The 17,775-nt window shown below is 44.4% G+C and overlaps 1 protein-coding gene across 16 annotated transcripts in view; it reads right to left on the minus strand.

Annotated features, from left to right (window-relative positions):
- The window catches only part of LOC110531920 (adhesion G protein-coupled receptor B3), a 364,149-nt gene that overhangs the window by 210,929 nt on the left and 135,445 nt on the right, over positions 1-17,775 (minus strand). For all 16 annotated transcript variants that reach the window (XM_090243433.1, XM_090243448.1, XM_090243446.1 and 13 more), the window contains 4 exons: positions 15,771-15,935; positions 12,281-12,445; positions 6,153-6,317; positions 3,112-3,213 (listed from right to left, as the gene is read on the minus strand). In XM_090243433.1, coding sequence (XP_090099559.1) covers positions 3,112-3,213; positions 6,153-6,317; positions 12,281-12,445; positions 15,771-15,935 — 597 coding nt within the window. The remainder of the gene's footprint in view (positions 1-3,111; positions 3,214-6,152; positions 6,318-12,280; positions 12,446-15,770; positions 15,936-17,775) is intronic.

Here is a 17,775-nt window from a genome sequence, read left to right on the forward strand (position 1 = left end):
TGTCCACACATGAAAATAAACGAATTGGATACACTGTGTCAGGGTATCAACGTCAGTACAACCATACTAAAATACTAACACTGACACTGATATGGACACACACACACACACACACACACACACACACACACATACACACACATACACACACACACACACACACACACACAGACGAGCATGCACTGACACGCACACATGCACGCACACACACACACACACATGCACACACACGCACACACACTTACCCTCCCCCACCCTACTGAGCACTCTGTTTCCTCAACACAATCCCCCACCCCACTGAGCACTCTGTTTCCTCAACACAATCCCCCACCCCACTGAGCCTCCTGTTTCCTCAACACAATCCCCCACCCCACTGAGGCTCCTGCTTCCTCAACACAATCCCCCACCCCACTGAGCACTCTGTTTCCTCAACACAATCCCCCACCCCACTGAGCACCCTGTTTCCTCAACACAATCCCTCACCCCACTGAGCACTCTGTTTCCTCAACACAATCCCCCACCCCACTGAGCCTCCTGTTTCCTCAACACAATCCCCCACCCCACTGAGCCTCCTGTTTCCTCAACACAATCCCCTACCCCACTGAGCACTCTGTTTCCTCAACACAATCCCCCACCCCACTGAGCACCCTGTTTCCTCAACACAATCCCTCACCCCACTGAGCACTCTGTTTCCTCAACACAATCCCCCACCCCACTGAGCCTCCTGTTTCCTCAACACAATCCCCCACCCCACTGAGCCTCCTGTTTCCTCAACACAATCCCCCTGGTTCTGTTTTCATCTCTTTTCACAGTCAAGATAGAACTCTGGCTCCCAAATGGCACCCTATTCCCTACACTGTGCCCTAGTTTTGACCAAGACCAAAAGTAGTGCTTCATATAGGGAATAGGGTGCCATTTGGTACACAGGCCCTTCTATTATAACCACACACCTCCTGCACTTTTCAATGTCCTCTGTGTCCAGCGGTGTGATAGTGGAATCAGACAGAGAGTGTGGTGGGGGACATGTGGGTTCAGTGTGACCGCTTCCCTGCTTCACTTTCTACCTTTCACAATACAGACACACACAACCACAGCAGCTTATCAGTCCCACCACATGGATCAAACAACAGGTACACTATGGAGCCATCAGGTGTCTGATTAAGACCAGGAGGAGGGAAGGGGAGGGGAGGAGGAGGGGAGTGGAGGAGGGGAGGGGATGAGGGGAGGAGGAGGAGGGGAGGGGAGGAGGAGGGGAGGGGAGGGGAGGGGAGGGGACGGGAGGGGAGGGGAGGGGAGGGGTGAGGGGAGGGGAGGAGGAGGGGAGGGGAGGGGAGGGGGTGAGGAGGAGGAGGAGGGGAGGAGGAGGAGGAGGAGGGGAGGGGAGGGGGGGGAGAGGAGGAGGAGAGGAGGGGAGGGGGTGAGGGGAGGAGGGGAGGAGGAGGAGTAGGGGAGAAGGAGGAGGGGAGGAGGAGGAGAGGAGGAGGAGAGGAGGGGAGGAGGAGGAGAGGAGGGGCGGAGGGGATGAGGGGAAGGGGAGGGAGAGGAGGAGGAGCCATGAGGTCTTTGATAAAGGGAAGGAGGAGGAGGAGGAGGAGGAGGAAGAAGAGGAGGAGGTTAGGGGGAGGGAGAGGTAGAAAACAGCAGTTAAAAAGTGCCATGCTGTTGTAGGCAATATAATCATAGTTAGCCTAGTAATATGTCCCTGTCTTTGGCTATAGGCTATTTGAAAACACATTGACATAATGCTGTGAGGGTCAATGCAATGCAAATAGGGAAATCTGTTCAGTAGAAACATACCCACTGCATCTCAAATGGCACCCTATTCCCTATGTAGTGCAGAACTTAGAAATAAACCAGTGCATTGTATAGGAAATAGGGAGTCGTTTGGGACACAGGCACCGTGTAAAGCACTTCCAATCCGTCACAGCAGGAATGGATGTGTCAGTGGAATGTGACAGGGACATATCCATCACCACTAGTCCTCTCTACACATGAGTAATGGACAGAAAGCTCCCAATGAAACCTCTACATAATAGCCCCTGGAAAATGACTCATTTCATTATCAACTAAGTTACAGCAGAACATTTCAAAGTGCTCTAGTTTCTCTTGGTTCATTATTCAGTCAATGGCCAAACAGCGGCTGGAGTCTGAATTCAGACCAACAAGACTATCCAATTTTTAAACTGTTAATTTGTATTTTTTTTGTTATGAATCAAAGTTAAAAAAGTGAAGACTTGAATGAAAAAAATAGGATAAGTGAGTTGGTACGACAAGTGTTTGATACGACGCTCACATGCCCCACAGGCAGCGGTGGTAACCACTAGGATAGACAAAACCCCAGGGCATGACTGTGTTCTTACCTGTAGCATTAGGAGGACACAGACACGCACGCACGCACGCACGCACACACACACACACACACACACACACACACACACACACACACACCATAGCACACCATCACCATAGCATCTCCCACCTGTAGCACACGCTCCAGCAGGTATATCTCTCTAGTCACCCCCAAAACCAATTCTTTCTTTGGCCGCCTCTCCTTCCAGTTCTCTGCTGCCAATGACTGGAACGAACTACAAAAATCTCTGAAACTGGAAACACTTATCTCCCTCACTAGCTTTAAGCACCAACTGTCAGAGCAGCTCACAGATTACTGCACCTGTACATAGCCCACCTATAATTTAGCCCAAACAACTACCTCTTTCCCAACTGTATTTAATTTATTTATTTATTTTGCTCCTTTGCACCCCATTATTTTTATTTCTACTTTGCACATTCTTCCACTGCAAATCTACCATTCCAGTGTTTTACTTGCTATATTGTATTTACTTTGCCACCATGGCCTTTTTTTGCCTTTACCTCCCTTATCTCACCTCATTTGCTCACATCGTATATAGACTTGTTATACTGTATTATTGACTGTATGTTTGTTTTACTCCATGTGTAACTCTGTGTCGTTGTATGTGTCGAACTGCTTTGCTTTATCTTGGCCAGGTCGCAATTGTAAATGAGAACTTGTTCTCAACTTGCCTACCTGGTTAAATAAAGGTGAAATAAATAAACACACACACACACACACACACACACACGTGTCCTTACCCGTGGCATTGGGAGGACACCTGTTGAAGGCCAGTTCTCCTGAAGGTGTTCTTCTCCACACCATGGCTACAGTGTAGTCCTCCAGACAGATCTCATAGGGCGCTGGGGAGGGAACCGTACACAACACATCGCTGGGTTATTGCTGACTTGGCCAGAAGAGGCTGGTGGGAGGAGTTACAGGAGGATGTGCTCGTTGTAATGGAATTTTTGGAACGGAGTCAAACGTGGTTTCCATTAAGGGTTGGAACTGGTTCAGGGAACAGAACCGAAAACCGGAAAATAACAATTAGGAACGGAACCCGAACCATAAACTAAAGTTATCTATACTGTTCCAGAAGAGAACCGTTATTTTAAAAGCATGCAAACTGGTTAAAAACGTTATTTTATGGTCCGGGCATTTTTTTACAGTCCCACAGCCTTCAGTCTGTCACTCAGAAATGATGATGATTATTAATATTATTATCATTATTATAATGATTATTATTGTAATGCTGATGATTATGATTATTATAATGATTATGATTATGATTTTTTATTATTATTATTTTTATTATTTGTTATTATTATTATAATTTATATTATTATTATTATTATTAATGTCATTATTTCTTTTTTTGTATTATAATTTATTATTTATTATTATTATTATTTGTATTATTTTATTATTATAATTGTTATTATTGTTATTATTATTATTATTATTATTGTTCATATTATTATTGTTATTATTTATTTGTTGTATTATTATTTTTATTATTATTTGTATTATTTGTAGTGTTATTATTATTTTTAGTATTATTTGTATTATTATTATTTGTATTGTTTTTAGTGTTATTATTATTTGTATTATTATTATTTGTATTATTATTTTTAGTGTTATTATTATTTTTAATGTTATTATTATTTTTATTATTATTATTTGTATTATTATTATTTGCATTATTTGTATTATTATTATTATTATTATTTTTAGTGTTATTATTATTTGTATTATTATTATTTGTATTATTACTATTTGCATTATTATTATTATAATAATTTTTAGTATTATTATTATTGCAGCCAGCTGGAAATGTTTGCCAGTGGGGGTGTGTTTGTGTTGAGTCTACCTGCCCCTCCCTTCCCCCTTACTTTTTCAATGCTAGTTAAGGATACTATAGTTATCACGTTTCACATTGGATTTTTTAACTACAAAAAGGTAAGAGTTTGATTTTAATTCTAGTGCTGCTCTGCACACACAAGCTAGTTAGCTAGTTAGCTAGTTAGCTCATTAGCTCGTTAGCTCATTAGCTCGTTAGCTCATTAGCTCGTTAGCTAGTTAGCTATTAGCTAGCTAACATTTGCTCTGGTCCAATGTTAAACCAACTCGGATGTTCAAAGATATTCAAAGTTCCTCCATAGAAGCTGCTCCTCCTCTAATTCAGATAAGGATGTCATAACAAGATGCCCAGCGCTTCAAGGCAAGCTTCCTCCAAACTCTCTCGCTCTCCCCCACCCTCAAAATGTCAGTTACATCTTGCGCCCTACACTGTGACTGGCAGCACAGTGTGTGTTTGTCTTTCATTACGATTAAACCATGCTGTTATGGCAAAATACAATTTGCTATTAATGTTAAAAAAAACACATATTTCAGATGTTTAAAAAGGAACAGAAAGGAACAATTAAAACCCATCGTTTGTTGGGGTTCAGAACCGGTTCAGAACTTTATTTTGCTGGTTGAAACAGTGGAACAGAATCCCCAAAATAATAAATTTGTTTAGGACAAAACGATTTGAAAATCATTTTGGTACCAACCCCTGGTTTGACACCATTCCATTAATTACAAGGAGCCTGTCCTCCTATATCTCCTCCCACCAGCCTCCTCTATAATTGCATAAGTGTAGACTAGATTGTAACTAGATTGTAACTAGATTGTAAGTAGATTGTAATCCATGAACATGCTGTAGTTGTAAAATGGTTTCTTTGTGTTGGATTAAACTGTTTAAAATAGAACCGGTGTGAAAAAGATTGATAATGGGAACTGCTTCCTTACAGTCTTCTACAACAGAAACAATGCCACTCTTTACAGGGTGATAATGGTCAAACAAAAGATTGCATTTGCATTAATCGCCGTGGTAGCGAACAGTCTCCATGGAGATAAAAACAGGTGGGTTAATCAACACCATCAATTAATATTAAGATATTAATCATACATTAGGACCTAGACAAAATAACACTCTCTTATTCTCTCTCTCTCTCAATTCTCGCTCTCGCTATCTCTCTCTCTCTATCCTCTTTCTCTTTATTGTCTCTCTCTCTCTATTCTCTCTCTCTCTCTCTTTATCTCACTCTCTTATTCTCTCTCTCTTTATCTCTCTCTCAATTCTCGCTCTCTCGCTATCTCTCTCTCTATCCTCTTTCTCTTTATCTCGCTCTCTCTATTCTCTCTCTCTCTCTCTCTCTTTATCTCACTCTCTTATTATCTCTCTCTCTTTATCTCTCTCTCAATTCTCGCTCTCTCTTTATCTCTCTCTCTATCCTCTTTCTCTTTATCTCTCTCTCTCTCTCTCTCTCTCTCTCTATCTCTCTATCTCTCTCTCTATCCTCTCTCTCTTTTCATTTCTCTCTCTATATATATTCTCTCTCTAACAGCTTCCTCTTAAAGCTACAGTCTGTGATTTGGGAAGCTGTTCAATGGTCATTTCAATTCTTGATGTTTACCCATTGGTTGTTGAAGAATAGACAACAACCTACAGTATACATATCTCCTGAGTTTAGCACAACTGTCAATCTTTATCGTAACCCAAAATATAAGCTTTTTATTACTCCGTTGTTGAATTCATTGTTGAATTGCAAATTATCTTTCCAGGCTCTGTCTATTTTCAGAGCTGAAGCTGGGTTGCCTACACTCTGCTTTATGTAAGTCTTATCGGTTCCTCCTACAGGAACAGAAAGGCACGTCACTCTTCCTCAGCGAAGAGGAAGATCATTATCTTCACTCCACGCTTCCAGTTAATTGACTCTTGCAGTCTCACTTATGGTGGTTATGGGGTTATCGTTACCTGGGCAACGCTGGTCACTGCACTTGCGGACTTCATCCCCTGTGCCCTCGCACTGTTGCCCGGTGACCGCTGCCCCCTGGCACACCCGCGCCCGCCTCTGCCAACCCCCGTCACATGATTTGGAGCAGCCACTCCAAGGCCCCCAGGGATTCCACTGGCCATTGGCTGAGGAGGAGAGACAGATCAGTTAAACAATTGGCTGAGGAGGAGACAGATCAGTTAAACCACTGGCCATTGGCTGAGGAGGAGAGACAGATCAGTTAAACCACTGGCCATTGGCTGAGGAGGAGACAGATCAGTTAAACCACTGGCCATTGGCTGAGGAGGAGAGACAGATCAGTTAAACCACTGGCCATTGGCTGAGGAGGAGACAGATCAGTTAAACCACTGGCCATTGGCTGAGGAGGAGAGACAGATCAGTAAAACCATTGGCTGAGGAGGAGACATTGGCTGAGGAGGAGACAGATCAGTTAAACCACTGGCCATTGGCTGAGGAGGAGAGAACAGATCAGTTAAACCACTGGCCATTGGCTGAGGAGGAGAGACAGATCAGTTAAACTCCTGGCCGTTGGCTGAGGAGGAAAGACACACCACTGTTAAACAACTGGCCACTGGCTGAGGAGTTAGACCCCTGGCCATTGGCTGATGAGTTAGACCCCTGGCCATTGGCTGAGGAGTTAGACCCCTGGCCATTGGCTGAGGAGGAGAGACAGATCAGTTAAACAATTGGCTGAGGAGGAGACAGATCAGTTAAACCACTGGCCATTGGCTGAGGAGGAGAGACAGATCAGTTAAACCACTGGCCATTGGCTGAGGAGGAGACAGATCAGTTAAACCACTGGCCATTGGCTGAGGAGGAGAGACAGATCAGTTAAACCACTGGCCATTGGCTGAGGAGGAGACAGATCAGTTAAACCACTGGCCATTGGCTGAGGAGGAGAGACAGATCAGTAAAACCATTGGCTGAGGAGGAGACATTGGCTGAGGAGGAGAGACAGATCAGTTAAACCACTGGCCATTGGCTGAGGAGGAGAGAACAGATCAGTTAAACCACTGGCCATTGGCTGAGGAGGAGAGACAGATCAGTTAAACTCCTGGCCGTTGGCTGAGGAGGAAAGACACACCACTGTTAAACAACTGGCCACTGGCTGAGGAGTTAGACCCCTGGCCATTGGCTGATGAGTTAGACCCCTGGCCATTGGCTGAGGAGTTAGACCCCTGGCCATTGGCTGAGGAGTTAGACCCCAGCCATTGGCTGAGGAGGTAGACCCTTGGCCATTGGCTGAGGAGTTAGACCCTTGGCCATTGGCTGAGGAGTTAGACCCCTGGCCATTGTCTGAGGAGTTAGACCCCTGGCCATTGGCTGTGGAAGAGACACATCACTGTTAAAAAGGGTCTCTTTCTCAAATGCCTAAATATCTGTCCTCTCCTTGTGTCCTCTCCTTGTGTCTTATCCGATTGTCCTCTCCTTATGTTATGTCCTCGTGTCATATTCTTGTTTCCTCCCCTTGTTCCCTCTCCTTATTTCCTCTCCTTGTGTCCTCTGCTGATTGTTAAAAACTTGACAGGTAAAACATTATGGTGGCAGCTCGTCATTAGGCTGGCTTTGTCCTGGTCAGTTCATTCAGAGTAGTGTGATGAAGGAGTGGAAATTAGTACAGTAGATGATGGATTTTAAAACAAGGAGCCAGAGAGCCTCTGGACTCCCATCTTCTCTCCCCAACATCCAATCGGTTGTTAGTAAAGCATGACCAATAAGGAATCTCTATTTTATTACCATCAGCCAGCCGGTCTTTCAATTTCTATAACGGCACTAGAGCCCCTGGGTATACCTGAGAAGACTCATGAGACAATAGTCCTACTGGTAAAATGCACATCAGGGGGTACTTCAGGGGTACTCTGAGAAGACTCATGAGACAATAGTCCTACTGGTAAAATGTACATGGGGGGTACTTCAGGGGTACTCTGAGAAGACTCATGAGACAATAGTCCTACTGGTAAAATGCACATCAGGGGGTACTTCAGGGGTACTCTGGGAAGCGCAAAATGTTGTGAATCACAGCTCTAAGATGCCACACGACCTTGACCATTCTATGTGCTACGTCCCCCATGCAGCTCTACTATGATGTGTAGCTAGAAGATGTGAATTCATTCTTACACAGACACAGTAGGTGGGATTATAGATACTGGGACACATGGGGTCGTGTCCCAAAGGCCACCCTATTCCCTATATAGTGCACTACTTTTGACTAGGGACTCAGGGAATAGGGTGCCATTTGGCACAAAGCCCTGGACATGTTTTATAGTACCCAGAGATATAGTAAAAGAAAAAAAGAAGAAGAAGTTTTTGGCAGAATTTTATCCAGATTTAATTAATTATATGACTCTGATAATACTTGTAATAATGAGGAATATGTCTCCTTTTATGGTTGGGGAGGCTGCTCTGTGACTGCGGTGATAACTTTCCTCACTTTGCCAATATTAAAAGGCCTTTTATGATAAAGTTTCCCAAAGCAGTGGCATGTTTTATGTATTTTTAATGAACACAGTAAAATCGAGCATTAGGCAGAAACAGATGGTCCCCCTGAGCCAAACAGTTAATCACATGACCTTCTCTGAAAGGTAGAACAACCCTGGGAAGGGGTCACACTCCTCTATTTCATCTCTCCATCCCTCCTCCCTCCACCCCACCTGTATTTACTCCTTCTCCATACACACGGGTCCAAGCACTAACCTCTGTGGAGGTCTGAAATGGACAGACATGATCCCGACCACGTTCATCACACAACAAGTCAGTAGTGCAACGTTGACCTACGTTAAACCAGCGTGTGGTGGGAGAGCATCGCTGTCTCCCAGTCCTCTGTGACATTATTCATGTATTAGTGAGTATCGCTGTCTCCCAGTCCTCTGTGACATTATTCATGTATTAGTGAGCATCGCTGTCTCCCAGTCCTCTGTGACATTATTCATGTATTAGTGAGCATCGCTGTCTCCCAGTCCTCTGTGACATTATTCATGTACTAGTGAGCATTGCTGTCTCCCAGTCCTCTGTGACATTATTCATGTATTAGATCTGACCTGTCTGGATTGTATAACTGGCTCATTTACATACACCCTGTCAGCAAGGCTCTGACCTGTCTGGATTGTATAACTGTCTGGCCCCTGCCCAGTGCTAGATTGACCAAAAGTCTCTATTCTGAACTCTTATTGCAGTAGGTACAGATACTGTAGTAGTTTTGTATTCAGAATTACATTTGCATGACATGTTCATATGATTCATAGCATGTATGTTGTATGGTGATTCAGAAGATGAATTTATTTAATTAAAAGGATAGTTCACCAAAATGACACCGTGTTCAAATCATCCAAAATTAGTGCTGAGAGATTAGTGCTACTTGAGGTCGGTTCGTTTTCAGTTAGATTCATAAATTAGATGCCGTTTTTCTTGGCATTAAATGCACTATGTATTGTGTGGGTTGAATGCTGTAACAACACTGAATAAAACAATTAATACAAGTCCCATGATGGTAGTGACATCCCATTACTGCTGATCACTTATTAACCATCCTTTATTTATTTTAATAAAATATTTGATGACTTTAATATTTAATTCCAAGTCATCATCTCATCTCTATAGAGCTGCTGTCTGACATAATCACTATTTTAGTAGTGCTTCAAAGTAAATAAGGCATATTTTTATGACTGCTGAATACCAACTATCAATCACTTAGATCATGTAAGTGATGTAAACTATCGGCCTAAATCGAATCTCCATTTCCTCTCAAACGTTTTTAGAAAAGGCTGTTGCTCAGCATCTCACTGCCTTCCTGAAGACAAACAATGTATACGAAATGGTTCAGTCTGGTTTTAGACCCCATCATAGCACTGAGACTGCACTTGTGAAGGTGGTAAATGACCATTTAATGGGGTCAGACTGAGGCTCTGCATCTGTCCTCGTGCTCCTAGACCTTAGTGCTGCTTTTGATACCATCGATCACCACATTCTTTTGGAGAGATTGGAAACCCAAATTGGTCTACACCAACAAGTTCTGGCCTGGTTTAGATCTTATCTGTCGGAAAAATATTAGGTTTTCTCTGTGAATGGTTTGTCCTCTGACAAATCAACTGTACATTTCGGTGTTCCTCAAGGTTCCGTTTTAGGACCACTATTGTTTTCATTATATATTTTACCTCTTGGGGATGTCATTCGAAAGCATAATGTTAACTTTCACTGCTATGCGGATGACACACAGCTGTACATTTCAATGAAACATAGTGAAGCCCCAGAAATTCCTTCGCTAGCTCGATGGCTGCAAACTTTCTACTTTTAAACTCGGACAAAACAGAGATGTTTGTTCTAGGTCACAAGAAACTAAGAGATCTTCTGTTGAATCTGACAATAAATCTCGATGGTTGTACAGTCGTCTCAAATAAAACTGTGAAGGACCTCAGCATTACTCTCGACCCTGATCTCTCTTTTGACGTACATATCAAGACTGTTTCAAGGACAGCTTTTTCCATTAACATAACATCGCAAAAATCAGAGACTTTCTGTCGAAAACTACTACTGCAATGCCCTACTTTCCGGATACCTGGATAAAGCACTAAATAAAATTCAGTTAGTGCTAAATACGGCTGCTAGAATCCTGACTAGAACCAAAAACAAGAACCATATTACTCCAGTGCTAGCCTCTCTACACTGGCTTCCTGTTATGGCAAGGGCTGATTTCAAGGTTTTACTGCTAACCTAAAAAGCATTACATGGGCTTGCTTCTAACTATCTTTCCGATTTGGTCCTGCCGTACATACCTACACGTACGCTACGGTCACAAGACGCAGGCCTCTTAATTGTCCCTAGAATTTCTAAGCAAACATCTGGAGCCAGGGCTTTCTCCTATAGAGCTCCATTTTTATGGAACGGTCTGCCTACCCATGTCAGAGACGCAAACTCGGTCTCATCCTTTAAGTCTCTACTGAAGACTCATCTCTTCAGTGGGTCATATGACTGAGTGTAGTCTGGCCCAGGAGTGGGAAGGTGAACGGAAAGGCTCTGGAGCAATGAACCGCCCTTGCTGACTCTGCCTGGCCGGTTCCCCTCTTTCCACTGGGATTCTCTGCCTCTAACCCTATTACAGGGGCTGAGTCACTGGCTTACTGGGGCTCTCTCATGCCGTCCCTGGAGGGGACGCTGTGCTTTGGCAAAGTATTTATGCTGCAGTAGTTTATGTGTCGGGGGGCTAGGGTCAGTCTGTTATATCTAGAGTATTTCTCCTCCTCTGGTGTCCTGTGTGAATTTAAGTATGCTCTCTCTAATTCTCTCTTTCTCTCTTTCTTTCTCTCTCTCTGAGGACCTGAGCCCTAGGACTATGCCTCAGCACTACCTGGCATGATGACTCCTTGTTGTTCCCAGTCCACCTGGCCGTGCTGCTGCTCCAGTTTCAACTGTTCTGCCTGCGGCTATGGAACCCTGAAATGTTCACTGTGATTACTATTACTTGACAATGCTGGTCATTTATGAACATTTGAACATCTTGGCCATGTTCTGTTATAATCTCCCAGCACAGCCAGAAGAGGACTGGCCAACCCCCATAGCCTGGTTCCTCTCTAGGTTTCGTCCTAGGTTTTGGCCTTTCTATGGAGTTTTTCCTAGCCACCATGCTTTTAGACCTGCATTGCTTGCTGTTTGGGGTTTTAGGCTGGGTTTCTGTACATCACTTTGATATATCAGCTGATGGAAGAAGGGCTATATATAGACAGTTTACAGCGTAGGAAAACCAATGTGTAATTTTGTAATTTGGGTGAACTATTCCTTTAAGTTTATTTGGACAGGGACAATGTACAACACAAACACAAGTCTCACACCACTGAGAAATTATACATTTATCTAACAGCTCCTTTACATCTGTAGTGCCTGGGACGATGATGATAGTGATGATGATGACGGTGATGGTGATGATGATGATGATGGTGATGATGATGGTGGTGGTGATTGTGGTGGTGATGATGATGATAGTGATAATGATGGCGATGATAATGGTGGTGGTGATGGTGATGATGATGGTGATGGTGATGATGATGATGATGATGATGATGGCATTAATAGCTAAGTGGCCCAGTCTGTGTGTTACCTGTGCAGTCTGGATTGTAACACTCTCTGCTCTCTGCCCAGTGGCCACGACACTCCGACCCACCGTGGGCGGCGGCTGAGCATTGTCTGGTCCTCTGCTGGGTCCCGTTGGCACAGGTCACTGAACAGTCACTCCACAGGCTCCACTCCTGCCACTGGCCGTCCACTGGGGCACACACACAGACACGTACCAACACACACACGCACACACAAACAGCCCAGACCCAAGAGGGAGAGAAAGGGAGAAAAATTGGACAGTCAGTCAGAAGAAGTGGAAGGAGACCATATTCAAATGGCTGTCTTCAGGTTGAGAGCCTGACAACTAGACACCCATATTATAATATCCTTCCACTGAAAACACAGTGCACTGTTCATGCATGAACATACCATTACCGCTTGTGGTTTGAGTGGCTTGAAATAGCTCAGGTCTAGTGGGTCATATTGCAAGAGAATGGCCATGTGTCCCAAAACTGTACCCAAATAGTGCACTCCTTTTGACCAGAGTAGAAGTGCACTATATAGGGAATAGGGACAATTCATTACTTCTGCTTTTGGAGCTGCTAGTTCTCAGTTCTCTTCTCAGAGGTGAAAATGCCTTAAAACGGTGCAGAGGATAAACACAGAAAGTAATGAGTTTGCCACCTGCATTTGTCATTGCCTCTACAAGCCAACTTCCTTGGGGGAGGTACTGCTGCATTTATGACCAACTACACCCTTCTTAAAACAGAGCAAGAGTTATATTTCTGCAAAACGACCTACAGTTGAATGAAGAGCTTGGCCTTTTCATAAAAGAAGAGAAGAAGAATACTTTATTGTCCATTTACTTACAGTCCAGAGACATGTGTCTTTTTGCTGGACGACCCAGACAACCTGAACGACCCAGACAACCTGGACGACCCAGACAACCTGAACGACCCAGACAACCTGGACGACCTAGACAACCTGAACGACCCAGACAACCTGAACGACCCAGACAACCTGAACGACCCAGACAACCTGAACGACCCAGACAACCTGGACTACCCATACAACCTGAACGACCCAGACAACCTGGACGACCCAGACAACCTGAACGACCCAGACAACCTGAACGACCCAGACAACCTGGATGACCCAGACAACCTGAACAACCCAAACAACTTGAACGACCCAGACAACCTGGACGACCCAGACAACCTGAACGACCCAGACAACCTGGATGACCCAGACAACCTGAACAACCCAAACAACTTGAACGACCCAGACAACCTGGACGACCCAGACAACCTGGACGACCCAGACAACCTGAACGATCCAGACGACCAAGACAACCTGGACGACCCAGACAACCTGAACGACCCAGACAACCTGGACGACCCAGACAACCTGGACGACCTAGACAACCTGAACGACCCAGACAACCTGGACGACCCAGACAACCTGGACGACCTAGACAACCTGGACTACCCATACAACCTGGACAACCCAGACAACCTGGATGACCCAGACAGCCTGAACGACCCAGACAACCTGGACGACCCAGACAACCTGAACGACCCAGACAACCTGGATGACCCAGACAGCCTGAACGACCCAGACAACCTGAACGACCCAGACAACCTGAACGACCCAGACAACCCTTCTCCATTTAACATCCAATATCAAATGGCACTAGCAAAAGTTAGACAAAAGTAACAAGGGTACGCCAAAAAAGTGCACACACACACACACACACACACACACACACACACACACACACACACACACACACACTTCATTTGCTCAGGAAAATAGCTGTTAATTGCGTTGGAGTTGACTGGACTGAATGGACTGCAGACTTTTAAAGCTAGGCAACTGAACAAACAAAGTGTATGTGTGTGTTTGTGTGTGTTTGTGTGTATGTGTGTGTGTATGCGTGTTCTTTTTTGGGAGCGCATCATAGTCGGTCTACAATCTAGCACACAGTGATTGTGGAAAAAACCCATCATCACTAATCTGCTTACCATTCACTGGCAATTGCGGCTAAGTGATTTCCTCTTCAGTGTTGCAGTGTTGACTCTATGACAGCGGGTTTTCAACCCATATTATGATGTGAGCATGAACGGCACATGCTGCTTTTAAATATGTCATGAGGCCTGTATGCCATATGCATCCTGTTTCTCTCCCCTCTACACCCCCGCCCCCTCTCTCTCTGTCTCTCTCTCTGTCCCTCTACCCACCCCTCTCTCTCTCTCTCTCTCTCTCTCTCTCTCTCTCTCTCTATGTCTCTCTACCCACCCCCTCTCTCTGGCTCTCTACCCACCCCATCTCTCTGTCTCTCTCTCTCTCTCTCTCTCCTCTCTCTCTCTCTCTCTCTCTCTCTCTCTCTCTCTCTCTGTCTCTCTACCCACCCCCTCTCTCTGTCTCTCTGTCTCTCTCTCTCTCTCCTCTCTCTCTCTCTCTCTCTCTCTCTCTCTCCTCTCTCTCTCCTCTCTCTCTGTCTCTCTCTCTGTCTCTCTACCCACCCCCCCTCTCTGTCTCTCTCTCTCTCTCCTCTCTCTCTGTCTCTCTCTCTCTGTCTCTCTACCCACCCCCTCTCTCTGTCTCTCTCTCTCTCTCTCCTCTCTCTCTCTCTGTCTCTCTCTCTCTTCTCTCCATTGAGTTGCAGTGTAATTGATCCTATAATGTTGCACCAAAAAGGCAGCTGTTGTCTTCTCCCAAGAGGCTCTCTCCTTGCAAGATGATCTTTTGATTAAGACTTTATCTTCTGAACGGCACCCTATTCCCTACATAGTGCACTACTTTTGACCAGAGCCCTATGAGATTCCCTATGGGCTCTGATTGATAGGAGTGCCTACATAGGGAATATGTTGCTATTAACATGGTGCTATTAATATTAACATGGTGCCAATGAATAGAAAATCACTTGTGTTGTGTCTGTTACTGGTCCCTTTGTTTCTAAACATATTCACCTCAGTCATTGTTGAAGGACCGAATGTTGACTGACATTATATGGATCAGAGCTCCATTTAAATATTTAGAGAAAGAATGACAAGGAAGTGGCTTTTAAAATGCTAAACGTTGGAAAAATAAACAAGCAAGCACAACAACAGGGCATCGTGGGGTGTAATCATTAGTGCACACAGTAGCAAACAGCTGCTAAGAAAATAGTTTCTATTGGACAAATTCAGATAGGTTCCTCCCTGTTTGGTCTTGTTTGCCTCTGTTTGGTTCCTGGTAATTATACCCATGGTCTCATTAGAATATGTAAAAATACACTCACACACAGACACACACACACACAGACTCACACATAGACTCACACACAGACTCACACACAGACTCACACACACACACACAGACTCACACACACACACACACACACACACACACACACGCACACACACACGCACACACACACACACACACACACACACACACACACACACACACACACACACACACACACACACACACACACACACACACACACACACACACACACACACACACACAGAGACAACACTCCATACCTGGACAGAGGGCGATGTTGCAGAGTTTGCTCTGGGTCTCAGGCCCGTCACAGGCTCTCCCTCCATGTTGGGGCGGGGCACACATCCTGTTCCTAGTGCGGTGGCCACGCCCACACGTAAACGAACACAGGCTCCATGGTGACCACTCCTCCCAGACGCCATGCACTGTAGGACATAGGGCAGAGGTCAGAGGTTAGGGGTCAAGTATAACGTTTCAATATATTATTATCCCAGGGAAAAATGTAGTTTTGCAGCAAGATCATGGTACACAACAGACATAAAATAGACAGTTTAATTGCTGTCGCTGTTTCTGCCACATGACACGATTTGATCAATAATTATCAGCAAAACAGAAAGCACATATATGTAGTCCAACCAGTGAGCTTTACCCTCAACTACCACAAAGTAGTAATCATGGGGTCGTGGAACCACGTGGGGCTTCCATCTTTAGGAAGTGAAATGAGTTTGACCTAACAGTACTCCTGTGTAGTGATTCATATCCACATACTGCTTGCTGATCTGCCAAGCAGAAGTACCGGCTTACAAAGAACAACATAGTATTTCGACAAAATGGCCGACATCTAATACTGTGTCAGGCTAGACTGTTTGGCGCTTCTTAGAACTGTCTCAGAATGTCTTCTCTATCACCTGGGATAAAACATAATCTGGTCACCGGTGTGTTAAGAGTGCCAAGTTATCCTGCCAAGTGGTATATCCCTTCTTCAACGACTCTGATTGCTTCATGAGAACGCAAAGCCCGCTCAAACATTGTTAATTAAAATCAAAGTCCCAATCGCACAAGAGAAAGAGAGAGAGAGAGAGAGAGAGAGAGAGAGAGAGAGAGAGAGAGAGAGAGCGAGAGAGAGAGAAAGAGAGCGAAAGAGCGAGACAGTGGGATGGATGGGGAGAGTGTATCTCTTCTGTGAAATTCTAGGATCAAAAAGTCAGTCTTATAATGAAGAGCTTTTATCAGATAGGACTCCCGAGTGGTCCTGAGTGGTGCTGCGGTCTAAGGCACTGCATCTCAATGCAAGAGGCATCACTACAGACCCTGGTTCGATTCCAGGCTGTATCACAACCGGCTGGGATTGGGAGTCCCATTGGGCGGAGCACAATTGGCCTAGCATTGTCCGGGTTTAGCAGGGGTAGACCGTTTCTGTAAATAAGAATTTGTTCTTAACTGAATTGCCTAGTTGAATAAATAATAATCGGGCAAGGCTGGAGTTCTTTAGTTCAGTTAGAGATATAATCAGAGTACAGGTTGAGCTACAAGTCTGGCCCTGTGTTCCAAATGGCTCCCTATATAGTGCACTACTTTTGACCAAGTGGCACCCTATTCCCTATGTAGTGCACTACTTTTGACCAAATTGCACCCTATTCCCTACGTAGCGCACTCCTTTTGATCAGAGCACTATGGGCCCTTGTCAAAAGTAACGCACTATATAGGAAATTGGTTGCCATTTGGGACGCACACTGTGCTTCCTTCCTTATTAAAGGACATATAATTGAAATCAGTGTTGGAACAGTGAACAAGCCTTCTCTGCAGTGAAATAAACTATTTACAACTGAAAAGAAAGGTGGTATTATGTAAAACTTTTTTTTGGGCCGTTTGCAACAAATTGGTATTAAAATACCATCTCTAAATATGGTAACGTTGCATTTGAATAGTAGCTCTAGTAGTTAACTTCTAGTGAGGATTGATATGAGACAAACTGCTCCAACTGTGACATCATGCTGTGTAGCAGTGACACTTTACTTGAAAGAGACCGACATAAGGACTTCGTAACATGTTCATAAGCCATACATAACGCATTAATAAGCAGTTGACTTTCTAAATGCTCAAATCAACTTCCATCAACAACCACCAGTTTATTTATCTGGTTTTCCTCTGTGTCAAATTCTAAACGTTTAATTAACAGTCTTTCAAATCATTCTTTGTTTGGTTTCATTCTAGAATTATTTGAAAGGAGGAAGTTGTTTTGACCTGTCCTGCACCGCTCCTTCC

This window comes from Oncorhynchus mykiss, chromosome 1, assembly GCF_057628025.1.
Source record: "Oncorhynchus mykiss isolate SJ-2025 chromosome 1, ASM5762802v1, whole genome shotgun sequence".
Classification (NCBI taxonomy): domain Eukaryota; kingdom Metazoa; phylum Chordata; class Actinopteri; order Salmoniformes; family Salmonidae; genus Oncorhynchus; species Oncorhynchus mykiss.